The sequence below is a fragment of the Globicephala melas genome, chromosome 10, assembly GCF_963455315.2.
Source record: "Globicephala melas chromosome 10, mGloMel1.2, whole genome shotgun sequence".
Taxonomy (NCBI): domain Eukaryota; kingdom Metazoa; phylum Chordata; class Mammalia; order Artiodactyla; family Delphinidae; genus Globicephala; species Globicephala melas.
In genome coordinates this window covers 57,278,707-57,306,264 of record NC_083323.1, presented here as the reverse complement: position 1 = coordinate 57,306,264, position 27,558 = coordinate 57,278,707, and the positions used below count along the sequence as shown (strand labels likewise).

Genomic DNA, 27,558 nt, shown 5'->3' with positions numbered 1-27,558 from the left:
TAAATCAGGCCAGTTCAGGCAGCATCCCCTACGCCTGGATGACTGGTCTGGACCTCGCGGACTGCTCGCAGCCCTCAGGGCAAAAGGCTTCGGTGCGACTCCCCACCGCCAGGTGAGTCCAGCCAACGCGCTGGCGTTGGGGCAGACGTGCGCCCGCCAGGAGGCGGAGTCAGCCTGCCCCGCCCTACTCGCGCGCCTGCGGGCCAGCCTCCGGTCACGTGACGGAGGCGCAGGTGAGCGCCGCTTCCGGGGTCGGGAGACCACTTCGCGGCCGGCTCCGGCTTTCACTCGGTTGGGTGTGCGGGAGACTATGGCGTCCTCCTCGGTCCCGCCGGCCACTGTACCGGCGCCGACAGCGGCTTCCGGCACAGGTTTCGGCTTCGCTTCCAAAACCAAGAAAAAGCATTTCGTGCAGCAGAAGGTGAAGGTGTTCCGGGCGGCCGACCCGCTGATGGGCGTGTTCCTGTGGGGCGTAGCCCACTCGGTGAGACCCGGCCCCGGCCCCGGCCCCGCGGAGGCCCTGTCCGAACCTCTGAGCTCCTCCGGGCTTGTCTGTTTCCAGGCTCCCGCCTCCGGAGCCCCTAGCGCTGCCACTTTTCCCCCAGGCTGTTCTGGTCTGCCCACCTGCCCTCAGGTGTTTCACCCAGCGTACTTTCTCGCTGTAGACCTTTTTTTTTTTTTTTAACGTAGACTTTTGTCTCTCCCTCCGCCCGTTACTCCTCCACTCTGGTTCCATCTTCCCCAACTGAAATCCAGCTCCCTGCTTCCTTCCAGTCCGTTCCAGCCTCAGGCCACGGAGACCGGCCGGGACCCGGCTCCGTCTGGAAGGACATTAGGGAGAGTAGCTTTTCTGGCTTGGTGGTGGTGAGGTCTCCAGTGAGAGTGTGAGTGTAGAAAGGGAGCGGAGAGGGTAACTGGATGAAGGGAATCGTTCACTTCTCCTTTGCACCTTGCTTTACAGCCGCCGTCAGTGACGTTGGAACCTTGGCTTTGGGGGAAGCTCCAGGCTTCCTGGACCTTCTAATCCTGCATGTCCTTTCCTTTCCCTTCCAGAGGTACAGCATTTCAGAGAAGCTACCCCACCCTGAGCCTAGTGGTTGCACTTACTCAGCACTTAATGTATGTAAGCCTTTGGTCTTAATTGCAACCCATTGCTGGCTGGAGTAATGGTATTTGGTGTAAGTGGGGGTCATCTTTGACCAAAGAGCTGGCTCAGGAGCTCTGGTCATGGGGACATTATGGTGGTGAACTTTAGAATCAGGGAACTGCTGTCGAAGGTTGGCCTGGGAATCTGGAGGAGGCCAAAAGAGGCCGGCGCATCTACTTTCCTGAGGATACCTCAGGTGAAGGAAGCACAGCCATTGCCCCCCTTCCCTCAGATCTGGATTGGAGGGATGCAGTGACCTTGAATATGACAGGCAATATTTAAAAAAATTTTTTTTTTTAATTTATTTATTTTTTGGCTGTGTTGGGTCTTCGTTGCTGCCCGCGGGCTTTCTCTAGTTGCGGGAGCAGGGGCTACTTTTCGTTGCGGTGCGTGGGTTTTTCATTGCGGTGGCTTCACTTGTTGTGGAGCACAGGCTCTAGGCATGCGGGCTTCAGTAGTTGCGGCACGTGTGCTCAGTAGTTGTGGCACATGGGCTTAGTTGCTCCCCTGCACGTGAGATCTTTCTGGACCAGAGGTCGAACCCGTGTCCGCTGCATTGGCAGGCAGATTCTCAACCACTGCACCATCAGGGAAGCCCCCAAGCAATGTTTTAAAAACTCAACTTCCTTGAAACATTATAGTCATGGTAGTGCTGTGGAGGTGGAAGGGGATGAGGAGGAATACAGTTTTTGTCACATTTTTATTTGTGGCTTAGAAAGTCATCTGGGGGTGTGTCAGCTCCCTTTTGCATTTGTGGCTCTGTGGACTGCTCCCAGCTCCGTCTAAGGCACTTGGTATGGGCAAGGCTGATGGAGGTGGGCTGTCTCTGTTATGACTCATCCATCCGTCCCTTTGGGAAACTTAAGAAGGAGGGTTTTCCTTTGGTAAGATTGGGGAATTACACATAAGACCTGCCTCAGCTTCCCTAGGTATATATACTTTAGCCCCAATACCCCACCCTCCAGCCAGCACACATTTACTTCAAGGGTCTGGAATGGAGAAATTCCTTGAACATATGCCTTAGTGATGATTCAGCCTGCTTAACAGCAGGTGGCGAGGAGGGGGCATGAAGAACTGTAGCTGAATTTTAGGCTGGGAATCTCTAGTGGGTTTTTTTTTTTTTCCCTCTGGAGGAATGTGTTCTGTCCTCCTTTTCTACTGAGAATGAGAGGAGCTGGTTTTTCATTGCAGTGTATGGGATTTAGGTTAGACTACACTTCATAACCTCTGTCGAATGATCAAGTAAGGATAGGCAAGGCATCTGTTTATTCAGTTAATAAACACTTCAGGACCACTGTGGGCCAAATATTGTGCTAGCTAGGCACCTGAGTGATGCAGATGACTAGAACTGGTCCTTACCAGAGCTCACAACCCAGGTGGGGAACTCACGTAAACTAGAGGTTAGAGTCAAGTGATAAGGGTGCGTGAAAGATACTGTGGCAACAGTGGGGAGAAAGCACATCTCCTGGGCATTTCTTAGTGCAGGATCCCCCTTTCCACCCTGAATTAGCAGACTGCTGATTCTTGGGGCTGAGGAGAGCATGTGATGCTTGCATCCTTTGGGATGTGGGTTGGCTTGACTTCAGTGAACAGATGCCTAATGAGCTCATATCCTTTGCCTGCCTGCATTCCCTCTAAAATCAGCTGTTTTTCTTTTATCTTACACCTAGGCAGGTGGGGACCTACTACAGAGAACTGGGTCAGAGTGGTCAGGAAGGACTGGTCCTGTTTGTAAGGAGATGCCTCCTTCAGGATATGGACGTTTCATTCTCGCTGCTGTCGACCCCTCAGAGTCCCCTTAACTCTCCTTGTACTTTGAAAACACCTTTTGTTTCCAGTGGAGCATGGAACTGTTTGTCTTGAATGTCTTGAGTCTGCTGAGGGTCTTTTTTTTCTCTAGAATTTGTCACAGCTTTAAAAAATAGTCCAGAGTCGCTTACAGAGTTTGCCTAATATAAAGTGACTGTTGTGAGCATGAAGTTCCACGGGGGCGGGAGTGTGAGGGGCTGTGTGCAAGGGTTGCTTACTGCAGGCCTTGGGCAGCAGCAGATGGCAGACACATACTCTGACCTTTGTCAAGCATATGCATGACCAGCGTTTTTAAGGGAATGAGGTTTGATTTGCCCTTTTCTGACTCTTGCCCAGACACAGTGCATAAGTAGCTCTCCACACCCCTGCTCACTGGCTTCCTGTTCTTGTGTTGGCTTATCAGATCAATGAGCTCAGCCAGGTGCCTCCCCCGGTGATGCTGCTGCCAGATGACTTTAAGGCCAGCTCCAAGATCAAGGTCAACAATCACCTTTTCCGCAGGTATGTGGGGATCCCCACCCTTCTCATGTCAGCCTTCCTAGAAGAGAAAATAAATAATTTTAAGAGTTAAGATTGAATGAGTTGAAGGTTTTAGATTTAGAAGACAACTTACAAGTTGTTATTGTATTGTCTAACCTTCCTTCCTATGCAGAAATTCAGTATTTTTTAAAGAAACCACTAAAATAATTTCCAATGTTCCTTACACCCTTATCTATGTGTACTAGTTTGCCTCTCCTCTAGCCTGGAGATTCACAAAGTAATAAATACGTTTAGATGCCATTACCATTAGCTTCTGAGAGGGACTCCCTGAAAGAAATACCTGAGTCCTTTAAGCCCTCCTAGTATCAGAAGATGCCATTCAAGACCTATTGCTTATTTAGGGATGTCTCTGACTTGCCTGAGATTTGGGAAATGCTGCTGTTTGGATGGGCAGTAGGTCGTGGTTCTGCTTAAGCCGCTTACCAGTCATGTGACTTCAGCAGGTCACTCAACCACCCTGAGCCAGTCTCCCCTTCTATAAAATGGGAATAATACACCTTTAAAGGACCTCACAAGGGTTTTATGAGAGTCAAATAAGGTAATATGTGTGAAGGTGCTTTGTAAAGTGTCAAGCCCTACATAAATATAAGGTAATATTGTTACCTTGTTTCTTATCTTGAAAACCTCTATTGCAGGGAAAATCTGCCCAGTCATTTCAAGTTCAAGGAGTATTGTCCCCAGGTCTTCAGGAACCTGCGTGATCGATTTGCTATTGATGACCAGGATTACTTGGTGAGAGTCCATTGGGTGAGGATAGTCCTTTCTCCCTAACAACTGGGGAATCCGTGGGACAGTCATGTTTGGAGAAATGAGGGCCTTCACAGGTATTCTTTATTTTTTTGTGGTCACAGGCATCTAAAAAAATCTGAAGAAAGCTATAAACCCTGTCCTTGGGGGGAAATGTAGATACATTAAAATTTTTGCTTTCAATTTCATTTAGTCCATATATGGACACCAAATTTAGAACCCTTGCTCGTCCTCTTACGTCAAGATTTTATCCACTTTCAGGTGTGTTCAGTTGGCCACTGTCCTAGACTTGCATCTCCATATAAAGGGGAGGAAAAGAGCTTCTAGCCTATTTTGTGTCCCCAGGTGTCCCTTACCCGAAGTCCCCCGAGTGAAAGTGAAGGCAGTGATGGTCGCTTCCTTATCTCCTATGATCGGACTCTGGTCATCAAAGAAGTATCCAGTGAGGACATTGCTGACATGCATAGCAACCTCTCCAACTACCATCAGGTCAGGTCTCTCTCCAGCCTCATTCTTCCCCTCCCTACTCATAACTCAGCTCCAGAGCACTTGGGAGACTTCCTATCCCTCTTTCTCCCTATAGCCCATTTTGCTCCCCAAGAAGCATTTGACATCATACTTTTGAAAACAAGGCATTTCAAAAAGAGAGCCTCTGCATACCGATTTGTGTTTGATTAAATAGAAGAGTTCGTGTTCCTTCTTATTTGGCACTTCTAATCTAAAACCGCTGTGAATTGATAGATACATAAAGGGTACATGTATAGCAAAGTATAAACTTTAGACTAAGTCAGAATTAGATGAAGTGTTAACACCAAATGTACTATCAGGAATAAATGCAGTCTGGGGAGAAAACCAGGATAAGTGCACAATTGGGATAGATTGGAGGAGAGAAGCCATGATCATATCCAGCCCTAAGTGGGATTAGGGAAACTATTCTATCCGATCAGATGAATTTGGAATGTGAAGTTTCTGGACTATTTTGGGAGTAAAAACATGCCTGAATATCTTTCTACTGAAGAAAAATCTCACCAAAATCAATGAGCAAGGAATAAATGAAAGATTCTAAAAGAGTTTTTGGTTATTCAACAAATATTGGATGTCTGTTGTTATTAGGTCTTATGTGAGGCAGTAGAGAAAGAGGTGAATGAAATGGCCGTGGCCCTTGAATTTCTCTTGTTCTAATGGCAGAGACCAGTAAGCTAGCGTTAGTTAGCACACAGCAAGCTGCGTGCAAGGAGTAAAGGTATCTAGGGGATGCTCTGGGGTGGCAGAGGAAGAGCATCCCAACTCACCTGGGGCAAGAGGTGCACTTGGTAGGCTCAAAGAGAGTTTTTTAGAGGGAGTATCCTAGAAGTTGATTCTTGCATGACTAGTAGGGACCAGCCATTGGACAAGGAGGAAGAGAGCACTCTAGGCAAAGGAAAACAGCACTTGTAAAGGCACAGAGCCATGAGAGAGCTTGGTGTTGTGGAACTGCAAGAAATTCAGTGTGGCTGGGATAAGGTATTGTGGAAAAACAGTTAGGCAGGAGCCAGGCCGTGAGGGTTTTATAAGCCACACGAAGAGTTTGGGCTTTATCCTGAAGGTGGTTTGCAGGGGAGTGATATATATGTTATTTAGAAATATCCCTGTGTCAGCATTTTAGAGAATGGATTGCAGGAGGGAAATACTGAGAGTGGAGATACCAATTAGGAGGTAATTGTAATAGTCCAGGTGAGAAATGACAAGGGCCTGGAGGGATGATGCAGTGGAGGTGGAAAGACCTTTGGGAGAATTGTGAGAATTAAGGCAGAGGCGCTCCAAATTCCTGCTTAGGGATAACTGGGTGCCCAGTGACCAACAGTTGGGAAGCAGAAAAAGAAACAGGTTTTTGGAAGAAGACAGTTTGGATTTAGGCATGTCGAGTTTGTGGTTTCTTCAGTTCATGCAGATATAGATGTCCCATAAGTGGTTGGGGTATGGAGTTTGGGAAAGAGGACTAGATTAGAAGTCTAGATTTCAGAACCATAGGTGAATAGATGGTAATTATCGCCATGAATGTATTATATTGGGTTGGCCAGAAAGTTCGTTCGGGTTTAAGATTATGGATGTGTCGAGTGAAATGAAAAGAAGGTTGAGGAAAGAACCTTCCGGAGCAAGAAGAGAAAAGAGCCCATAAAGGAGACTAAGAGTTGTCTGACGCTTTTTTTTTTTTTTTAACGTGATTGCTAAGTTTAATTCAACAGCTATACACACTCCTGCCTTGTAAAAATAACAGAATGCTCCTCTCAAAGTTACATAGAGACGTGAGCACAAGTTTGCTGTTTTTAATACAGCTCTACAAAAAAGTTGGCACCAAATGCACATAAAAGAAGTTTTAAGGCTTAATAAAAATACAGACTAGTAACTTCTCAATACAGCTTGGAGGCTGAGAACAGGATGCTAAGAGTTAATGAAACTTCCAGATACAGGCAGTCCCCAATGTACAGAGCATTTTCCACATGCAAATGGCCTCCCCCATCAGGTTCAAAGGAGCAAAAACTTTTTCTTCTGTTCTCCCAGTGACCAGACTACCCTGGCTCTCTAAAGCCATGCCCACGGCCCCAAGCAGGGAAGATGAGAACAAAAGTAAGGCCGCGTGGTCAGAGGCCTTACTCTGCTGCCCAGAGGCTCTGCTATGGTTGTGTTTTCCTCCTTCCCGCAGGCCTCTATCCCCAGCTCTGCCCCAGAAGTCCCTGCCAGGGGACAGATCTAGAGACCTCTTCCCCTGAGTGGCTGACGGTGAGGCTGAGACTGAAGCCCCAAGGGCCAGCGCCATGTCAGGGTCTTTTTGGCGAGAGTTGTCAGATGCTTTTAATGATTTATGCCCTACTGCATTCCACACAGGATTTGAGGATAGAGAGGAGTGGTGTGATGGGAGCTCAGAGTGAAGAGAGTTTTAAGGAGAGGCTGGTCAGTAGTATCTAGTGCCAGCCAGTTGAAATATGATGACTAGATACCCATGAGATTGGCAACTGAGGGATTTGAGGCAGTGAGGAGTAGAGAAATTTCAGAGGAGAAATGAGGGTATAATCTGATTTCAGTCGTTTGAGGTATGAATGAGAGAGAGGCAGTGGACTCATGGCTGACTAATTTTTTGAGAAGGTTGGCTATGAAGAGAAGTAGGCAGCAACACTGAGGGAGATTGTAGCATTGAAAGAGGAATTTTTTTTAAGAATCCAGATTATAGGCCATCTTGCAAACATTTTTACTGTGGGAGTCTAGCCCACCAAAGAACATTGGTCTAGATCAGTGGTCCCCAACCTTTTTGGCACCAGGGACCGGTTTCGTGGAAGACAATTTTTCCACCGACTGGAGCTGGGGCCGGGGGCGGGGGATAGTTTAGGTGGTAATGCGAGCGATGGCGAGCTCACCCACCACTCACCTCCTGCGTGCGGCCTGCTTCCTAACAGGCCGAGGACTGGTACCAGTCCGCAGCCCGTGAGTTGGGGACCCCTGGTCTAGATAAAATCATTTTGTTGATGTAATTTCTACTACTGGTTCTGTGACTACTTGTGTATAAAGAGGGATAATAACATGTACCCTTCCCCATCTCAAAGAATAATAAAGACAAAAGGAGAGATGGCGCTTTAAATTTTTTTTTTTTTTTTTGTGGTACGCGGGCCTCTCACTGTTGTGGCCTCTCCCATTGCGGAGCACAGGCTCCGGACGCACAGGCTCAGCGGCCATGGCTCACGGGCCCAGCCGCTCTGCGGCACGTGGGATCTTCCCGGACCAGGGCACGTGTCCCCTGCATTGGCAGGGGGACTCTCAACCACTGCACCACCAGGGAAGCCCCACTTTAAATTTAAGAGACATTATACATATGGGATAAATGAAAGGAGATGATGATTCAGAAACTGCACGGATACCAGGGGCATCTTTAGAAAGTCCCCACACCCCTTTGGAGCTTCTGTAACCTCTACTTGAATCCCTATGGAATAGTAGCATTTGAATTCCCATCCCTGAGCTGCTCAGCCTCTTCCCCTTCCTTCCTCCCTTCCACCTCAGTACATTGTGAAGTGCCATGGCAACACACTGCTGCCCCAGTTCCTGGGGATGTACCGGGTTAGCGTGGACAACGAAGACAGCTACATGCTTGTGATGCGCAACATGTTTAGCCACCGTCTCCCTGTGCACAGGAAGTATGACCTCAAGGTAAGGAGAGGAGGTGAGGGCTGAAGGGGAGACTCCTGATGACCTGAGGGAGGGGAATGGCCAGGGAGGGCACTGGATGATGCATTTTAAAGGAAAGAGGGCTGTGAGTTTGAGGACTTGTCTTAGGAGCTGGGTCCTGACTGTTCTTTTAGCCACTTCTGCTGACTTTGTCTTTGGGTCTCTCCACAGGGCTCCCTAGTGTCCCGGGAAGCCAGCGATAAGGAGAAGGTGATATAATTTTAGATGATAGGGTGAGGGATGGGGGAGGGCAGGTCAAAGGGACCTTCTTGGGATAAAGAGGTAGGGATCCCCAGCTATTTACTCTTATCTTAAACCACCAGAAAGAAGAGAGATGTAGACTTTTCCTGATCCAGGGATTGTTTGGAAGGGGCAGTGGGAAGAGCTTCTTTGTCACTGGCATGGGTTAGTCCATGTGGAAGGTTTCGGGATGCGTGAAAATGTCAGACTTCAAGAGCAAAATGCCTACCAGCCGCCTCCCATTCTGAGCTCTGTGTTCAAGCAGCTGTTTTTGCTTCAGAAGAAAGAAAAGTCAGAATGGAGGTTCTGGACTGAAACCATAGGCAGAAAGTAGGGGGGTGTGATTTGGGGTACAGCCGCAGTGGCTGAGTCTGGGGAAGCCACCAGAGGTAAGAACAGGCTCTGGGCAGCATCCTAGTGTTAAGTCAGTTGAGAGATGGGCTGTAAATCTGTCTCCCCTAGACACCCCAGAGTCAGAGACAAAGCCCTACATAGAGCAGGGTTTTCTGAGAGCGTGGGGTAAGGGCTGTATTCCCAAGATGTCCCTTTACCTATTCGCAGGTTAAAGAATTGCCCACCCTTAAGGACATGGACTTTCTCAACAAGAACCAGAAAGTTTATATTGCTGAAGAGGAGAAGAAAGTCTTTCTAGAGAAGCTAAAGAGAGATGTGGAGGTGATGGGTTGGGGTGCTGTGGGAAGTGGCTTTGTTTCCCTTTTTTGCTCCCCACAGGGCAGTTGCCCATTCACAATACAGGGGAACTCGTCCCCTTCCCTTTGGGTTCTCTGCATATAGGGGAGTTGGATAAGAATCATGAAAATCCTCTAGAGGTGACTTATGGAGGGGGTGGCTGGCTTGAGCTAAAAGAATGATCTTAGATACCCAGGACAATTAGGTAATAAAGGGCAATGGTATACTCCCAACCCTCAATTTTTACACTTCTTTTCCCCAGGAGGGCCCCGGAAATTCAGGGATGGAGGTATAAGGGTGGTACCTGGGAGTGGAGAGGGAGATCTGGGGCTTCTCATTTGTCAGTGGGGTTTCAGTTCCTAGTGCAGCTGAAGATCATGGACTACAGCCTTCTGCTGGGCATCCACGACATCATTCGCGGCTCTGAACCAGAGGAGGAGGGGCCTGTGCGGGAGGAGGAGTCAGAGGGGGATGGGGACTGTGCCCTGACCGGACCTCCTGCTCTGGTGGGCTCCTATGGCACTTCCCCTGAGGGTATCGGCGGCTACATCCATTCCCACCGGCCCCTGGGCCCTGGAGAGTTTGAATCCTTCATTGATGTCTATGCCATCCGGAGTGCTGAGGGTGAGAAAAAGCCTGGAAATTTTAAGGGTGGGGAGGGTGGTCCCTGGAGGACAGAGACCAGGGTGGTGGGTGGAGAGGCTGTTTAGCTTTTCAAAACAGATCTGACTGGTTCCTGGGGAGAGGGAATTGGGACTGTACTTGCTCTTCATTGCTGGTCTCTCTTCCCCAGGGGCCCCTCAGAAGGAGGTGTATTTCATGGGCCTTATTGACATCCTGACACAGTATGATGCCAAGAAGAAAGCAGCTCACGCAGCCAAAACTGTCAAGCATGGGGTGAGGGTTCTCTAAAGCCTTTCCTTTCTTGTCTTGACTATTCAAGAGCCTCTTGTGCCAGAGCAGTGGGGTGGCAGAAGGATGAAGGGTTGGGTATGGAAATGATCTGGAGTGGAACTGAGAGTGGGGAGTCGGGGAGGGGTGCGGGGCCTGACACCATGTTCCATACCTCCTCTCACAGGCGGGGGCAGAGATTTCTACTGTCCATCCTGAGCAGTATGCTAAGCGATTCCTGGATTTTATTACCAACATCTTTGCCTAAGAGACTGCCTGACTCCATGGTGACTGCTGCTGTGTGTTCCAGGTGGTGGGGTTCTGAGAGGCTTTGGGGGAATTGTGGGTATTCTGGCCACTCTTCTGCTCTTTCTCTTTTGCTAACTTCAGGCTACAGGCTTCTTCCACCCAGATAACTCATTCTTGTTGAGTAGGCTCTTCCTGGCCCTCAGAAATACATTGTCCTCTTTCCTCTTCCTTTCCTTCTCCCTTCCCCTCCATCAAGTCTGCTTGCTTCATTAGTGTTACTGTTGACTCTCTCCCAAGTGCCTTGATCTTTGTAAAATGTCCTGTTGTTTCTATAACATAGGAGGAGCTGGGGGAAGGGTGTTGTTTGCCATCTTCAGGACCTGACTGGACAGACGGACCTGGCTCAAGCTGCTACTGTGGATGCACTTTGCTGTGTGGGATGAACTAAGAGTGTCTGAATTTTGCTGATAACTTTATAGAGCTCACTGTGGCACACTTCCTTCCCCGTAGGCCCTGGGATGGAAGATTTTCAAAATACTACAGATGTGGGTGCAGGCATGCACACATACGATGGGATATGGCCAATCTTATGCGGCTGGGGTGGAGAATGGTGGGCGGGCTGGCAGCTCATGGAGGTGGGACCTCTGAGGACTCTTGTGATTATGCAGGGAATTGGAGGTCTCTGTTGAGGGTTGACTACTCTCCAGGCTCTTCCCTCACTCCACGTTCACCCCCACCAGAGATGGCCACAGTGTTGAATCCTGGGTTTGACTGTCACTGCTCTTCACCAGGACCTCACATCCCTCCTGGAGCTGGAACCCTTCATTGGGGGTGTGGCCAGTTCTGGAGGCTGGGAGGATGAGCCAGGGGTATAAGGTTCACTCCCTATGTTAAATTTCCTTTCTTCATGTCTAGCCACCCCTAAGGTTTTAGACCGAGCAGAAGGGAATATCTCTACCTGGGTTAACCCTGGTTATTTCAAGAGAAAGGAAGTCTCACGTGTGGGAACCTCCTCTACTCTCTGGAAGTGTGCCCATAGCATACTTACTTCCCCTCTCCTTCCCAAACGCTTTTTCCAGTTGGATTTGTTATTCTGTTCATCTTATACTGCTACTGTGTCTCTCAGGGGACAGATGGCCGCCTTTGTCATCTTCACTCTCCACCCCCAGAGAGGAGTCAGAGCCATAACCCGGCCTCCTCCAAAGATAGTTGAGTTAATACGTGATATTCTCAGAATGTAGCAGATGAGCTGAGATAGTGTACTCTGAGATAGTGTACTCCCTTCCCCGCAATGCCCTTGGGGCTCAGGCAGCCATTCTTCTTATGATCCTACATCCCCCCTGAGGCTTCTGCACTTCTCTGAAACATAAAGATGGGCACCAACGAGTGGCCTGTGGGGTACAAAGACTCTTGCTCTGTATCTGCCTGGACTGATCTGTCTCACAAGAAGTCATGAGGTCATAAAGGAGAATTCCTCCTGCCCCTCCATCTTCTGCTCACAAGAGGAGTCCCTAGTTAAGGATTAGAGTCCCTATAATATGTTCCTGTCAGGAGGCTGATGGATCTTTTTCATTCCAACCATCTACCTTCCCCTGTTGAATGCAATAAAACTCCATGACACCAGCAACTGTTCTTTAGAAATGGGTTTTCTGACCATGTGGCTGATGTATCATAAGCATTATGGTCTTCTTCATTTGTTGCTTCTGTTTTTTTTTCATCTTTTTTGTTTTATTAATTAATAAAAAAAGATCTTGTGTATTTACTCCTGTTGCTGTCACTATATAGAAAATAAATTATTGAATCCAAATTCCTTCACAGAAATGCCTCTTGCTATTTTGGAAGCCTGGGCTTAGGGATGCAGAGACCAGATGAAGAATTCTGATTGGTCTTTAAGGTGTTGGGTCCCTAAGGATATGGGTTTCAAGGTAGATGGCTGTGAACTTAAAAAGGTGTTGAGGAGTGTGCATGGGAATGGAAAACATTCCCCAATTTTGTGGGAGTTAGCTATAGGGGGGCCAGGGACAGCTGAGATGATGTGACCCTCCCTCTTCCCCCAGGGTTTTGGGCTAGATCACACTCCCATCTCTGTAAAGGTGAGCACCAAGCACACATGAGCTAAAGGAGAAGGAATTCAGTGTTCCTGCAGGCTTCCTGGAGAGAAGTCCTCTGTCTGCAGGGCAGGAAGAGTACAGCAGGGTCCTGGGAAAGTAATGAAGAAAGTGACCAACCATCCAGATGGAGAGGGAGTAAAGAAAAGGGGGTGGATTATCAGAAGTTGCTGCCAGTCTGGGAGATCCATCCGGTGCTTCTGGCTGAGGAGGTCTTTTGGCTGGTGGAAAAACCTGGCTTGATGTGGCCCCAGGGAAGTGAGTTGGACTGGGGGCGGAGATTGCTCTGATGTGGGAAGCAGAAGAGAGAAGAGCTTTTTTTTTTTTTTCTTTGAGAGTTTTTAACTCTATTTCAACCATAAACTTGATACTACCATCACTCCAAGGCATTTTAAAAAAAGATGTATTCACTTCGCATTCTGCACCAGCCTCAGTATCCCTGTTTGTGTAAAGAGAAAAATCACAGACACTTACCAATACCCATCTGGGAGCAGGTTTTGCGGGGTCACAGAAGGTAACAATCTGGGAAAAGGCAAGCGATGAGGCAGGGGGTTGAAATGGTTTAGTCCTGGACTTATTTTTTAAAACCAATGCTTTTTACTATTACTCTTCTTCCTACTCCATATTCCTCAAAGGCCTTTCTAGAAAAAGGATCACAGAGAAATTGCCCTCTCTTCCCCATCTACCTAAGCGACACGCCTCACCCACCCATCCACCACCACCTCCCAGAAGCTGCCACGAAGCTGGCTGGGAAAGAAAAGGGAGAGGGCCCCCTCCCGGGAGGGGGAAGCGAGGAGGGTGGCGTCTCTAAGAGATTTAACCTCCCACCCGCGGTTCCACGATACCACCCCAAGCCTCCGAAGATTGGGACGGCGCCTCCATTTTTGTTTTGGGGCAGAAGAGCGGGGGCTTGTGGATAGAAGGGGTCAAAGCAAACGGTGATTATTACCCGTGAAGGGGAAGGGGGGGTGCCATCCTTCTTCCTTCCCTTTCCCTCAGTCTGCACCCCCTGCAAACTCCCCCCCCGCCCCCCGCCACCTTCTCGGGGTCTCCCCCCCACCCTGGTTGCTAAGGCCCAGACCGTCATCCCAGCAACAGCCTCAGTCATGTGACCGGCAATGGCGGCGCTGACAAGAGGTAGGTGAGCCCGGCGCCCCCCACACCCGCCGCGCGCCCCCCGGGCCCCGCTCACACCTCCCCGCGCGCCCTCCGGTTCCCCCTGCGCCCCCTCCTCCGCCTCCTTCCCCCGCGCGCGGCGCCGGGGCCCCCTTCCAGGCCCCGCTAATGCTCTTTCTGTCACCCTCCAGCCTTGGCCTCCATTCGGGGGTTCTGGGGCCCGCGATCGGGCCGACATCCACCCCACCCAGCTGTGGGGCTGCGGGGGCTCTGCCGAGCGGGCCATGTGGGAGGTGGTTCCGGGTCGGGTCTTGCAGGAGGTCGTGGGGGGAGGGGTGGAGATGCCTCAGTTGATGCCCGCAGGGACCCTGGCCCTTCCTGGCTGCCCCTGTGGGCGGCCTCTGTCTGGCGAGAGGGACAGGCCCCGTGTCCGGCCTGGGTTGCTCCAGAGGAATCGGACCCAGCATAAACTGTGGCCCCGCCTCCCTTTTCTGTGCCATCAGGACTCGGAGCAAAGGACACCTAGGTCCTGGCTTCTCTCTGATGGGGAGAGGGTGTTCCACCTGGATGGACAGTATGAGCCGAGGCTCTAGGGTTCCAATTTCACTTTCTGAATCTTGAGCTGCATCTGGCCTTGAGGGGACTATGATGGAGGCACAAACGGAGAGCTGCTCCCCTATGGATCAGTCAAGGAATTGAGGTCACGCTAATGGCCCTTCTTTCTATTTGGGCTGCATTTGGAGGTATTGTAGGGATAGCTCTGTAGCTGAACACGGCAAAACTCCGGGGAAACATCAGGCTGCTCCAGCGGATCCCTCTGCCTGAGCCCCACCCCTCCCTAAATGTAGCCTAGGTAGCTGGCAGGCTTGGACTTCACCTGCCGGGTTTAAAAGGTGACAGCGACAGCGAGAACTTTCTTATTGCAGGGGCTGCTGCCACTTTGTTGGCATTCCAAGCAGACTCCAGCAGAAGGGACCGGGTTAACTCTCAAGGAAGGCTCCCTAGCAATAGGGGCTGAATTATTCGGGAATGTGGAGTAGGGCGAGGAATTGGGGAGCAAAGGAAATATTCTTGTCCTTGTGACCTGAGGGAGGTGGCAAAAAAGACCTCTATCTGTGTGGGCTTTTCCCTTCCAGACTTCTCTTATCCATGCCCCTAGGCTTTCTTAAGAGCCTCAGAGCTGAGGAAGAGGAAAGTTAGCATGCTGAAGTTCCTTCTTTAGCAACTTGGAGAGTGGCTGGGGATGGAATTCTGCAAGAGACAAGGAGAGGAAATGAAAGAGGAGGTTTTGTTTCTGGGCAGACTGGGGAAAATGGTAACATTTGTCATCCTAACCCAGTCCCCCCCCACTCCCCCTGCCCCAGTCCTGGTCAGCTGAGTGTGGAAACAGAGGGATTTCTGCTGCTCTCATCGTCCATGGGCTTTCCAGGTATCTGCCTTTCATGGGAACCTCAACTTTCACCTTTAAATTGGTTGCCTCTATTCCACGTTCCAAGTAATCCCATTCCCAGTAACTTACACCCAGATCCTGTCTCTGTTAAGTGGGCTGCTGGGTTGGGGCTTGTGGAAATGGGAGAAGGGGTTTTTCATTTTCCCTCCTTTCCCTTTCCACCCACCAGGTCACACAACCTACAAGTAGGGAGCAGGAACAGAGAGAGAGAGCCTGCATGCCAATTCTAAGCTCTTCAGGATCAAAGTGAGCAAAAAGGAGGGCAAAAATCTCCCTTCCTTTTACAGAACTCAGTTCTCACCTGATGTGGGGGGAGGGGCCGGTTGTTTCTGTGATCTCGGGAGCAGTATAGGAGAACCAAGATTGATGCTCGGCTTGGATGATAATAAAGATATAGAAGCTTTCTTGCTCTTCAGTGGGTGCTGGAGTTTGAAAGATAAGAGGAAACAGAACATGAACTTGGGGGAGGAGGTGGGGGTTGACCTCTGAGTGAGTGGAGATAATATAGGGTTGGAAAGGAACGGGAAGTAGGAGGCACTAATATTTGTCAAATGGGGACCCCCCACCCTGAGTCCTTTTCACCCTGGGGGCAGTGTCGTTCGTCCTGTCCAGAATGGCAGCCTGTGGAGGCACCTGCAAGAACAAAGTGACTGTCTCCAAGCCTGTGTGGGACTTCCTCAGCAAGGAGACCCCTGCCCGGCTGGCCCGGCTTCGGGAGGAGCACCGTGTGTCCATTCTCATAGACGGCGAGACTTCTGACATCTATGTCCTCCAGCTTTCCCCTCAGGGCCCTCCCCCAGCCCCTCCCAATGGGCTCTACCTGGCCCGGAAGGCTCTCAAGGGGCTGCTCAAAGAGGCAGAGAAAGAGCTGAAGAAAGCTCAGAGGCAGGGGGAGCTTATGGGCTGCCTGGCTTTGGGGGGTGGGGGGGAGCACCCTGAGCTGCACCGCCCAGGCCCGCCCCCTCTCCGAGCAGCCCCACTCCTGCCCCCAGGGGCACGGGGGCTGCCCCCCCCTCCTCCTCCCCTGCCCCCTCCTCTTCCCCCCCGCCTTCGGGAGGAGGCAGAAGAGCAGGAGAGCACCTGCCCCATCTGTCTGGGGGAGATCCAGAATGCCAAGACATTAGAGAAGTGCCGGCACTCATTCTGCGAGGGCTGCATCACCCGGGCCCTGCAGGTGAAAAAGGCCTGCCCCATGTGTGGCCGTTTCTATGGGCAGCTGGTGGGCAACCAGCCCCAGAATGGGCGGATGCTGGTCTCTAAGGATGCCACACTCCTCCTACCCAGCTATGAGAAGTACGGCACCATCGTCATCCAGTACGTCTTCCCGCCCGGTGTCCAGGGGGTAAGAAGCCTATGGCCTGCCCTTACCCTTTGGTTTTCCCTGCGCTTGTTCTCTGACCTAGGAAAACTGGGGGAGGGGGAGTATGTTTGTTAGATGTGATACAGTCTTGCTGTCTCCCGGTATGCCTTCCCACTCAAGTGCCCTGGAGCTAGAGGCCCCCTTGAAGCCTAGCTTTTCCATCCCCATGACCCCAAGGCACCCGTGAAAATAGGTATGAGAGAAAGGAATTGAATTCTATTTCTTTGATGAACTTGGATGTTGACATCTATTCTTGGCAGAGGTGGAGTCTGTGGACGTGGTGGCTCAGGTGCGGACAGGCACGGTGGGAAGGGTCTGACCCCCCTTAACAGTGCTGGGAGCGTTACTCCATTCCAGATTTATGAGAGGGAAAACCTTGATGACAGTGGAAGGTTAAAATAGGAGCGGTCAAGAACGTAAAGGTGTCTTCCTGCTTGACAAAGAGTAATGTCCAGTTCGGGTTTGCAGAGTGATGAGGAAGCTCTGAAGGAGAGTAATAGAAAAATAGAACAGGTTAGACAGTGGAAGATGCATTGGGAGTGTTTCAGGTGGAGAAGGGAAGGCTGAAAGACCAGTTATTCCCAGTCTTCACATTTCTGCTGAGTTATCTGGAGAGTAAGGCCTAGCTACTTTTGAGAATTCATTTGTTGCTGAATTGAGGCTTGAGGGATTGGGACAGCAGAAAGGACCTCTTAATGATGAGGATTTTGTCTGGAAACAGGCTTCTGCTGCCCAGACCCTAGAGCTGCACCTTCCCTGGCAGGCTGTCGCTGCCCCATCAGCGTTAGCTGGGGGTGTACGGCCAGAAGGCTGGCCAGGATGACCCTCAAGATGCCCAGCTGCTCACTGCCCACTCTGCCTCCCCCACCCCAGGCTGAACACCCAAACCCAGGAGTTCGGTATCCTGGCACCACACGGGTGGCCTACCTCCCGGACTGCCCTGAGGGCAACAAGGTGCTGACCCTGTTCCGCAAGGCATTTGACCAGCGTCTCACCTTCACTATCGGCACGTCCATGACCACAGGGAGACCGAATGTCATCACCTGGAACGATATCCACCACAAGACCAGCTGCACAGGGGGACCACAGCTGTGCGAAACGCCTTCTTCCCTTCCCTTGGCTCCACCCCTTCTCCCCATTTCTCTCTGGGAGCCTCCTAACTGGAGAGGACCACCCCCAAACTATTCAACCATATTGCCTGTCCCAGTTTCTCCTGTAGTCATCCTGGTCCTAATGTGCCCAGCTTAACCTACAAAAATAAGCAGAATTGGGCTCAGTTATCTTGGGTTTGGATAATCTCAGGGAAGGTGGGGAGGGGCTAGAATGGGGCACCAGCATGAGGGTGAGCCTGGGGGTAATATGAGTAAGCCTGAACGGCTAACCCTGACCCTCATTTCTCTTTGCTCCCAGGTTTGGGTACCCGGACCCCACCTACCTGACCCGGGTGCAAGAGGAGCTGAGAGCCAAGGGCATCACCGATGACTGAAGGACATCCCCTTTGGGAGGCCCCTGCTGTTCTCCTTCAGTAGGACCCAGTGGGAGCCTCTGTTGTCTCTCCCTCCGTCCCCCTCATCACTCAAGTAGGGGACTGTCTGACTGGGGAAGGGGTTCAGAGAAGGAGGGGCGATCCCTTCCCCAGTCCCCCACAGGCTGAGTGCTTCAGTGCAGTGTGAGCCACTCTCTTCTGGCAGAGTCTGATGTCCCAGGCTCTGCTCCCCTCCTCCCCCTGTACATACTCCCAGTCTTCCTGCCCCCTCCATTGCCCTTGGCTTTTTCTGGTTTGTGATGTGCTCCAGTGACTAAGCTGAGAAAGGACCTGGGTGGGGAGGAGTGGGTCTCTTGATCCCCCCCCCCCATACTGCTCCACTGCTGAATTTCTGCTCGGGGAGAGGGGTCAGGCTGCTGTGAGCCCCCGTAGAGCCGGCCGCATATGTTCTTCAGAAACAATACCCCTTCTCCCTTAACCTTGTCCTTTCTCTCCTGTGTCTCTGTCTTTGTCAGTCTTTCTCCCACTCTTCTCTGCCCCCTAGAAGGAGCCTCCTTACCCTGTTCTGGAATCGCCGCCAGACTGTAGCTTTTAATTTAATAAAAATAAAGTAAAATATGCAACTCTCTAAGCCACACCCGTTCTGTTCTGTGGGCCGGGGGTGGGGGGTTGGGAGGTGGGGTGAGGAGCTGGACCTGCTGAGAGGGAGAAGGGGGTGGTGATCGGGAACTCCCTGGGCGCCTCCCCAGGCTCTCTGCCTCCAGAGGGCCTGGGAAAACGGCAGGTACTTAGTGGGCTCCAAGATAAAACTGCGAAGCCTTGGATCGTGCTTCGACAGCGGAGTCAGGATGAAGTGGGGTTTGTTGCTGAACTACAGTTGCAGAGAAAGGAACAACCCTACCCCTTTTGAAAAGTTTGGCTGGGGTGGGAGTGGGGGCGGAGCCTGGCAGGGGGCGGATTCCGCGGCTGCAACTCCCCGGACGCACGCTGGCCTCAGAGCCCCCCAGCTTCCGTGCCCCCTCGGCTCTGAAACTTGGAGGAGGGTAGGGGTCCAGCATGAAGCCCCCGGAGCGCCCCGCCCCTGGCCGCACTGACCGGATACTGGGGGTCATGGGGGGCATGCTGCGCGCATGCGCCCTACCCGGGCAGGAGGGGGTAAGAAAGGGGGACCACGGTGGGGTCGGGGGTCTTTAGGGGGCTTCAGGATGGCTGCACCCCACAAACTCAATTTACCCGCAAACAAGAATCCTTCGGGGTAGTCGCAGGAATCCAAAAGTTCCATTAAGAGCATCATAGGCACGTTCTTGGGTAAACTGCTCCCTCCACCCCAGCCTTGGCGAAGACCCTTTTATAACAAAGTGGATTTTGACAGGAGGGAGAAGGGGAAGCGGGAGGTCTAGGCTGGCCGTGGAGGGCGGGTTTCTTACGATCACTCTGTCCCCGCAGCCCCCGAAGAGAAGCCCCCTAGGGCTGGGGGGGACCGAGCCAGAATCTAACTGTACGGAGGGGAATCAGAGAGGGGAGCGCGAACGCGAGGTCCCCGCCTGGGCTCCGCTGCCCGGTAAGAAGCTAGGGGTGGGGTGGGGCACAGTTTGCCATGCTGCGCAAAGTGGCGAATTAAAAAATATGCTGCTCGTATTAGTATAAAGGTTCGCATCTAATTTGCATGAGACCCATATAGACGCTGAGACCTCCACGCTTCTTCTCGCCCTCTAGCCCGCTGTGTGTCCCCCATCTCAGCGGGTCCCGAGCCCCCGCTGGCGTAGTGTCCCCGCGCCCCACCCCTGGCCCCTCGCCAGCCGAGTCTCCAGGACTTCTCCTTAATTGGTGATTAGCCTCAGCTGGAGTCCCGGGGCCCGGAGGAAAGAAGGGTCCGGCGAGAGGGCGGCACCCGGGCTGTGTTCCCCACAAAGAGCTCCCCATTCACGCATCCCCTACTGGGGGACCTTGTCCACCCCTGCGCGGCTAGAGACAGTCCCAACCCCAGGACCTCTTCGCACAGGCTAAGGCCCCATCCGCCGCGCCCTTCTCCGCCGCAGAGGCCGAGGGGCGACCCTAGCCGACCCCGCCGCCGGGCTTAACCCCCACGCCAGTGCTCCGCAGTCGGAGCCGGAGATGCGGGAGGGAGGGGGAACCCGGGGCTGGGGAGCCCAGGCTAGAGAGGAGGGGCGGAGGCGCTGGGGACTTGGAGTGGGTACGAGGTGGTGCCTGGGGAAGGGGGAATTGGGGCGGGAACCCAGCACTGGCTGAAGGGGGAAAGCGAGGGAGAAGGCGGAGCTGGGCCGCAGAGGCCCCTCCCCGCGGCGACCCGGCGGCGGGGCCTGTTATTCTGCTCGCCGCTCGGCGGGGACCCGCGCAGCGCCAGTGACTCGGGGAGTCGGCCCCCGCCTCCTCCCCTGACCAGGCCTAGAACTACCCCCAATCCGGGAGGCCGGAGACGCAGCTGGAGCGGCTGCCGCATCCCGGCCCAGCCTCCTCCACCATCCCTCCCCTTCCCGCTGGACATCTGGACCCTGGGCCCCGCACCGACTGGGTTCCGGAAACCCTCCCCGCCCAGCTCGGCGGCCCGGCCCCGCGCCGCCCTCTCTACAGAGTCCCCAGCCCTTTTCCAGACCAGACTTCCGCCTACCCCTGGACCCCCGCCTTCCAATTCCCTCCCTCCCCCCGCCTCCCCCAGCCTGGAGCGGGGTAGGAGGGAGGGGGGGTGTGCGCCCTGCGCCGTCCCCGCCCCCCGTGGTTCCCCCTGCATGGCCTGCCCGGGTCGGGGGTGTGGGGGGGCCCGGGCGCCATGCGGGGGGGGCAAAAGGGGGGTCGCTGTGCCTGTCCCCGCGTGATCCGAAAAGTGCTGGCAAAATGCGTCTGCTGCTTCGCCCGGGGGGGACATGGTGAGTGTAAGGTCGCGAGGGCCCAGTGTTGAGTGGGGGGCGGGCTGAGGGTTCAGGACTTGTGTCTGTCCCGGCCCTAGGGATTTAGAGGCTGGAGACTATACCTGTGTTTTCCAGGAAAGTGACCTAATAGATGATCTCTAAGATCCCCTCTTGCCTTCAAATTTCTAACAGTTAAAAGTTAAGGAAATTGGGGAAGGGGCAGGGGACTCCTCTCGACTGAGTGTGAGAAAAACCCATCCACAATCCCCTTATGCCTAGACCACATCTTCCCTGAAATCCTTCTGCTGAGAATCTACTTCAGATCTGAAGAAGGACAGGGGGATGGAGGAATGAGGGATGAGGGGGGTCTACCAGGGGCTTTTTCCCAAATCACAGCTCCGCTGTCCCTGAGCCCAGGCCAAGGATAACACCGATGAGCTCTCCTCACTTGCCCCCTCTATTGGGTTTGTGCATGTGCTGGGAAGGTGGGCTGCAGAGGTCTTTTCTTTTTATAGTAACTAGTGCACTTGGTGGAGGAGGGGTCTGGGGGTGGCAGATGGGCTCTTAAGCTCTTTTTCTCCCCCCCCCCCGCCACCACCCTTCTCAGAGAATGGTCTGTACCCATTGCAAGGGGGAGGGTTGTAGGAGAACAGATGGCCACCCCCAGCTTCCAGTGTCTTCCCAGATGGCTGCCCTTACCCCCATATTGGTGCCATGCTCAGATATGGGGGAACCCCCACATGTAACTGGGGGTTCCAGGCCTAGGGAGCCAGGTGTTTTCTGTCCTTCCCAAGGGTGTCCTGGTGAAATTTTCTCTCCCGGCCAACTCCAATGACGATGGCAAGAAAGTGAGCCCTGAGGGACAGGGGCTGAGCATCACAGAGCAGAGACTCTCGGAGCTCCCTAGGGACCCTGAATCTGGAACTGAAGCAAAATTTATCACCCCCTTTCTCCCCCTACCCCACCCCCCTTAGAATCCTATTCCATTGCTGGCAGTGAGGGGAGTATCTCGGCTTCAGCTGCCTCGGGTCTGGCTGCTCCCTCTGGCCCCAGCTCTGGCCTCAGCTCTGGCCCCTGTTCCCCGGGACCCCCAGGGCCAGTCAGTGGCCTGAGAAGATGGTTGGATCATTCTAAACATTGTCTCAGTGTGGAAACTGAGGCAGAAGGTGGCCAGGCTGGACCATATGAGGTGAGGAGGGAGCACCAGAGAAGCATGTAGGACATCCATGAAGGGTGCTGGGAGAGGGCAGGTTGAGGGGGCCACTGGTCACTGGGGAGACACAGCTACTGTCCCTGACCTTTGAGACTTGACCTCTGGCCCCCAGAACTGGATGCTGGAACCGGCTTTAGCCACAGGAGAGGAGCTGCCAGAACTGACCCTGCTGACCACATTGTTGGGGGGCCCTGGGGATAAGACGCAGGTATGAAGACATGAGTCTGGCGTGGCTTCCCTCACCCAAGAGGCATCCATTTGCTTACTCTGGGATGTTCTTCCTTACAGCCACCTGAAGAGGAGACTTTGTCCCAAGTCCCTGAGAGTGAAGAGGACCAGAAGAAGGCTCTGGAAAGGAGTATGTAAGTGTCCACACACTCTCTATCCCGGACCCCCGCAGTCGCACAACTTCCAGAGGATTGTCTCTCACATTTTAGATTTGAGACTTGGAATTTCCCCTGAGGTTGGCTGTGGTAATGAAGGGGCTTCTAGTCCAGGAGGGAGGAAGTGGCTAAACCTGTTCTCTTCCCAGGTACGTCCTGACTGAACTGGTAGAGACAGAGAAAACGTACGTGGACGACTTGGGGCAGATTGTAGAGGTAGCTCCCTTTTCCCTTCCCAGCCCTGGCCCAGCCCCTTCCCTCTCCCCAGGGCTAATGTTAGGAGATGCCTTGTTGCTCCTCTGTCCCGCCTTCCCAGTCTCCCCTACATCCTGGACTTCTTGGGGAGGGGAGGTTCCCACCAGGACTGGCTCCACACACTCATGTTCCCACCCAACCTTCCCACAGGGTTACATGGCCACCATGGCTGCTCAGGGGGTACCCGAGAATCTTCGAGGTCGTGACAGGATTGTGTTTGGGAACATCCAGCAAATCTACGAGTGGCATCGAGAGTGAGTGATGGATCCCTGAGAGCGAGGGGAAGGGGCGTATGTCTGGTGGTCTCTGTATCCTACCCACGGGCCCACTGTTGCCTGAGGAATGTTTGGAGAGACTTCGCGGGGAACACTACCAGGGCAGACAGCTCTGAGTTGCTTGGAGTAGGGGTATTTGACCAACCTTTTCCCTCCCTACTCCTCCAGCTATTTCCTGCAGGAGTTACAGAGGTGTTTGAAGGATCCTGATTGGCTGGCTCAGCTATTCATCAAACATGTGAGGCTTGAGAGAGTGGGGCCCAGGAGGGGAGGGGTTTGGGAGTGGGTCAGGACTTTCTGGAGATGTGCCCTCTCTCCTCGCTCACTCTACTCTTTCTTGAATTTTACTCCTGTTAGGAGCGCCGCCTGCATATGTATGTGGTGTACTGTCAGAATAAGCCCAAGTCAGAGCATGTGGTATCAGAATTTGGGGACAGCTATTTTGAGGTCAGTGGCTGAGATACCTTGGGGAAAGGGGGACAGAATCGTCAGCATGAGCAGGCTTTCCAGGCTGCAAAACCACCCCATCTGTCCCTGTCCCCAGGAGCTCCGGCAGCAGCTGGGGCACCGCCTGCAGCTCAACGACCTCCTCATCAAACCAGTGCAGAGGATCATGAAATACCAGCTGCTGCTCAAGGTCGGGGCCACCTGTTCCCTGGGGGCACGGCTGGTTGGGATGGCCCTTTCCTCATTCGTCTCCCCAGGTTTCCTAAGGCTCCCCACCCAGACTTCGGGGGCGGCCCTCACCTGTGTCCTCAGGGGAGGATGTGAGGGCTTTTGAGGATGTTCTCATAACCTCCCTGAGCATTTCTTCTCTGTGTCTTAGGATTTTCTCAAGTATTATAGTAGAGCTGGGATGGAAACTGAAGAGCTGGAGGTGAGTACTCCCAGATCTCACAGGACACACCACGCACACCTCATCTTCTTAGTCTCCTGGGTTCCTCCAGCTCCACGGGTGGTGAAGGGGAAGGCTGGTTGGCGATAGAGACGTGGTCTGAAGACACCTCTTTTCCAATGATGACAGTGCTCTTCTTTTCACTTGTGTCCCAGCAAGCTGTGGAGGTCATGTGCTTCGTACCCAAGCGCTGTAATGACATGATGACCCTGGGGAGACTGCGGGGGTTTGAGGTACAGGGATGGAGCAATGCTCTTCTGCCCCAGGCTGAGCACTCAGGAGATCCTTACAGGGAACTGTGCTCTCCTGGGGCTGACAGGAGATGGTTGGTTGGGAGTGTCAGGGGAAGGAGGGAGGAGCAGAGAGTTGCCCCTTTTCTCTTATTGTTTTTCTCAAAGGCCACTCTCCTTTGGTTTCAGGGCAAATTGACTGCTCAGGGGAAGCTCTTGGGCCAGGACACATTCTGGGTCACAGAGCCCGAGGCTGGGGGGCTGCTGTCTTCTCGGGGTCGAGAGAGACGTGTCTTCCTCTTTGAGCAAATCATCATCTTCAGCGAGGCCCTGGGAGGAGGAGTGAGAGGTGGAACGCAGCCTGGATATGTGTACAAAAGCAGCATCAAGGTGGGGAGGGTGTCCCAAGGGAGAGGTCTGACTGGGATAGGGGAGGCCTCTGAGAGGACGGTGGCCCCTCACATCCTCTTTGGATTTGTTGGAGGGGACAGGAACCAGAGAGGGCCTGAAGAATTGGGGGGCTACCTCTTATTTGCCAATCCAGGTGAGCTGCCTGGGACTGGAGGGGAACCTCCAAGGCGACCCTTGCCGCTTTGCACTGACCTCCAGAGGGCCAGAGGGTGGGATCCAGCGCTATGTCCTGCAAACTGCAGACCCTGCGGTCAGTCAGGCCTGGATCAAGCAAGTGGCTCAGATCCTGGAAAGCCAGCGGGACTTTCTCAATGGTGAAGCTCTCACCCTCCCTCCCCGACATCCTCCCTTGGTCCTTGGATCTCCTGAATCCCTCACTGCCCAATCTCCAGTCCCTGCCCTCACCCCAGCTTCTCCCCATCCCTCATCCTCACTTTTCCACAACTAGCTCAAGATTTAGTAACTCAGAATCCCCTAAAGCCTCAAGCGACTTACATTGGTGGACAGTCCTTGAGAGCAGAGCCCCTGGGAAAGGGCGTGTCTCTGCTGTAACCCTCCTTCTGTCCCTTTGTTTGCCCCAGCACTGCAGTCACCCATTGAGTACCAGAGACGGGAGAGCCAGACAAACAGCCTGGGACGGCCAGGAGGTCCTGGGGTGGGGAGCCCCGGGAGAATTCGGCCTGGAGATCAGGCCCAGGTCAGCACACACACACCCATCAATGGCTCTCTTCCCTCCCTGCTGCTGTTTCCCAAAGGGCAGGTGGCCAGAGTCCCCCTGTCCCTGGACACACAGGTATGAGGAATGGAATTCCCTGGTTGTAAGGGCAGAATGGGGAGGTCCTCTCTTGTTCCAGGATCCCCAAACCTCCTTCCCCTGTATCATTCCTTTCTTCCACCACCTTCCTTTTGTCTGCCCCTTCCTACTTCCCATCTCTTGCCCTCCCCCACTCCAGTTTAACCCTGAGAGAAGCTGATGGTCTCAGATAATCTAAGATGTCTGGCAAGAGGGGGTGGCTTGACTAGGGCTTACACTGACAAGAGAGGAGTGAGGGTGGATTCCTGAACTTTTGTGGTCCTCTGACTTGAGTCTCTCTTCAGGCCTCCAGTGACATCCCCCAAGCTCCTCATGACTCTCCTCCAGTTCCACCAATTCCAAACGCCCCCCCCTGCCAAGCCAGACTTGCCAAGCTGGATGAAGATGAGCTGTAACTGGTGAAGGCCATGGGGGTGGTGCTGACTCAGCCACTCTGTTCCCCCAGGAACTTCAGGGCAATCCTTCTGGCAGCGCCCCAGAATTCCTCCCTCTTGGTGTATCTGGAGGGTGGGCGAGGCTGGGAGTGTCAGCTTGCAGGAGGGAACCTAGACTCAGAAAGACTTCTTTCTGCCCAAGAAACATAGGTTCCTTCAGCCCCCACCCCTATGCATGCATCACAGGTCCCCCCCAAAAGGGTAGGAGGGCTGGGGCAAGGGCCAGACAGAAACTATTGGTTTTGTTTTTGATTTTGTTTTTTCTGTTTTTTGAGAATAAAGGTTTTGTTATATCACTAAAGCTGCTGTCTTGGCAGAGGGAAGGGGAAGCTGAAGTAGGGGTAAGTGGGGTAAAGGGGTATGGAAGAGATCAGCTGGCCCCTCAGATCAGTCACTTGAGGAGGGGCCTGGTGAAAGGAGAAGGGTGCGGGATGTAAGATAAAAGATGTCATTATCTTTGTCCCTCACCTGCGGTTGCAGCAACTCTCATCTAGACCTGGAGCTTAGGGCTACTGGAAAACCCTAGAACCTTGACGTATCCTCCCCTTTGCCCAGTCCCTCTTTCCCTCCCCTCTGGTCTCTGTTCTAGACCCCACTGGAAAGCCCGCTGTGGGGTGACTTCCCACCATTCCCCCCAACACCCAGATTCTAAAGCTCCGAATGCCCAATGTACCTTTCTTTCTGGGGCCACCATGTTCAGCTCAGGGAACATGGGGAGGTGAGAGGATGCTGGGGTGCTGTGTCCCCTTCTGGCTCTGGGTGTCCTTACTTTTGCTGTCTGGGAGGTTGTAAGGCATATCCATACTGAGCAGGAAGGGATTCTTCTTCAAGCCACAGACCCAAGAGCGGAGAGCCCAAAGGGGTCTTCACCTCTCCCAACTTCTGGGACAGCCCCTGGGACAGAGAGCCAAACGTGCAGAGATCCGTGTCCAGATGCCCTGTCCTGGGTCCTTGGGCATCGGTGTGCCCACTGTGTCCATCCGTCCCCTGGGCCCAGTCACGTGTACTTGAGCTTCCTCAGCAGACAATAGACTGCTGGGGTGGGAGGGTGAGGAAGAGCTGGAGTCTCCCTGTGGGCCTGAGGTCTCTCTGGCCACAATGGGGGGAGGGACCTCTAAGGTGGAGGGGACAGGACGTACAGCCCAGATAAGACTTCTGGGGAACAATAGGAGGAATTGAAGAGGGGAGACCCACCCTCACTGTACCCCACCCCCAGGGCTTTGGGGTCAGGGACTGGGGAGGGCTGCTAAGGATTCGTGTGAATGGAGGAGGGGATGGGGCAAATAACAGAATTCTGGAGCTCAGAACCTTTGAATCTCTTTAGGGACCACAGGGGTACATGAGGTGGGTGGGTGACCCTTTTGTACTTAATTTAACCACATACGTGTTGTTGAGTGCCTACTTTGTGAATAGCACTGGAACGTAATAAACAGTGCTTCAGTGTTTTTGGCTTCTGAGAAATAAAATCAAAGTTCCCTGTCTGTTCAGTGTTCCCCCTGAGGCCCTGAACTGGGAATTTAGGCCCAGCCACTCCCAGCAGAGGTGTGTGTGTGGCAGGGCGGTTCTCTATCCATCCGTATCCAATAGCAGCTGCTTCCCATCTAGATAGTTTGTGAAACAGCTGAGGCCAATGGAGCCCCTTACACTTTCTGGGGACAAGCTGCGCCCCATGAGGATTTGGGTCTGGGGCGGGGCGGGGAAGGGAAGTTGGAACGCCGCTGAACTTTCTTGTGGGCAATGCAGCGGCCCTGGGA

The 27,558-nt window shown here is 53.1% G+C and overlaps 3 protein-coding genes across 14 annotated transcripts; all 3 read left to right on the top strand.

Annotated features, from left to right (window-relative positions):
- The first annotated feature begins 39 nt into the window (after window positions 1-39).
- Window positions 40-12,316, top strand: PIP4K2C (phosphatidylinositol-5-phosphate 4-kinase type 2 gamma). Of its 5 annotated transcripts, none has more exons than XM_060305578.2 (11): window positions 208-484; window positions 3,360-3,457; window positions 4,132-4,228; window positions 4,589-4,732; window positions 8,273-8,419; window positions 8,609-8,647; window positions 9,239-9,352; window positions 9,724-9,991; window positions 10,161-10,264; window positions 10,446-10,545; window positions 10,848-12,316. In XM_060305578.2, the coding sequence occupies exons 1-10, from the start codon at window positions 311-313 to the stop codon at window positions 10,524-10,526; spliced, it is 1,266 nt and encodes a 421-aa protein (XP_060161561.1). In that variant the 5' UTR covers window positions 208-310; the 3' UTR covers window positions 10,527-10,545; window positions 10,848-12,316. The 5 variants fall into 5 exon arrangements, with proteins under 5 accessions (XP_060161564.1, XP_060161561.1, XP_060161563.1 ...); XM_060305580.2 differs by having other exon boundaries at window positions 10,446-10,557; XM_060305577.2 differs by having other exon boundaries at window positions 10,446-10,568.
- Window positions 12,317-13,310: 994 nt separating this feature from the next.
- On the top strand, window positions 13,311-18,652 carry DTX3 (deltex E3 ubiquitin ligase 3). 5 transcript variants are annotated; one of them, XM_030866501.2, is made up of 6 exons: window positions 13,311-13,752; window positions 15,096-15,160; window positions 15,351-15,427; window positions 15,794-16,523; window positions 17,415-17,632; window positions 17,952-18,652. In XM_030866501.2, exons 3-6 carry the CDS (start codon window positions 15,399-15,401, stop codon window positions 18,025-18,027), a joined length of 1,053 nt encoding a protein of 350 aa, XP_030722361.1. In that variant the 5' UTR covers window positions 13,311-13,752; window positions 15,096-15,160; window positions 15,351-15,398; the 3' UTR covers window positions 18,028-18,652. The 5 variants fall into 5 exon arrangements, with proteins under 5 accessions (XP_030722361.1, XP_060161565.1, XP_060161566.1 ...); XM_060305582.1 differs by having other exon boundaries at window positions 14,235-15,160; XM_060305583.1 differs by lacking the exon at window positions 13,311-13,752 and adding an exon at window positions 13,804-14,474.
- Window positions 18,653-19,045: 393 nt separating this feature from the next.
- Window positions 19,046-26,124, top strand: ARHGEF25 (Rho guanine nucleotide exchange factor 25). 4 transcript variants are annotated; one of them, XM_030866491.2, is made up of 16 exons: window positions 19,046-19,182; window positions 19,474-19,588; window positions 21,869-22,083; window positions 22,220-22,315; window positions 22,396-22,469; window positions 22,640-22,706; window positions 22,896-22,999; window positions 23,189-23,258; window positions 23,378-23,467; window positions 23,565-23,657; window positions 23,847-23,897; window positions 24,071-24,148; window positions 24,335-24,535; window positions 24,690-24,870; window positions 25,138-25,253; window positions 25,655-26,122. In XM_030866491.2, exons 1-16 carry the CDS (start codon window positions 19,084-19,086, stop codon window positions 25,763-25,765), a joined length of 1,761 nt encoding a protein of 586 aa, XP_030722351.1. In that variant the 5' UTR covers window positions 19,046-19,083; the 3' UTR covers window positions 25,766-26,122. The 4 variants fall into 4 exon arrangements, with proteins under 4 accessions (XP_030722351.1, XP_030722350.1, XP_060161542.1 ...); XM_030866490.2 differs by having other exon boundaries at window positions 25,138-25,349; XM_060305559.1 differs by having other exon boundaries at window positions 24,071-24,535; window positions 25,138-25,349; window positions 25,655-26,124.
- The last annotated feature ends 1,434 nt before the right edge of the window (window positions 26,125-27,558 follow it).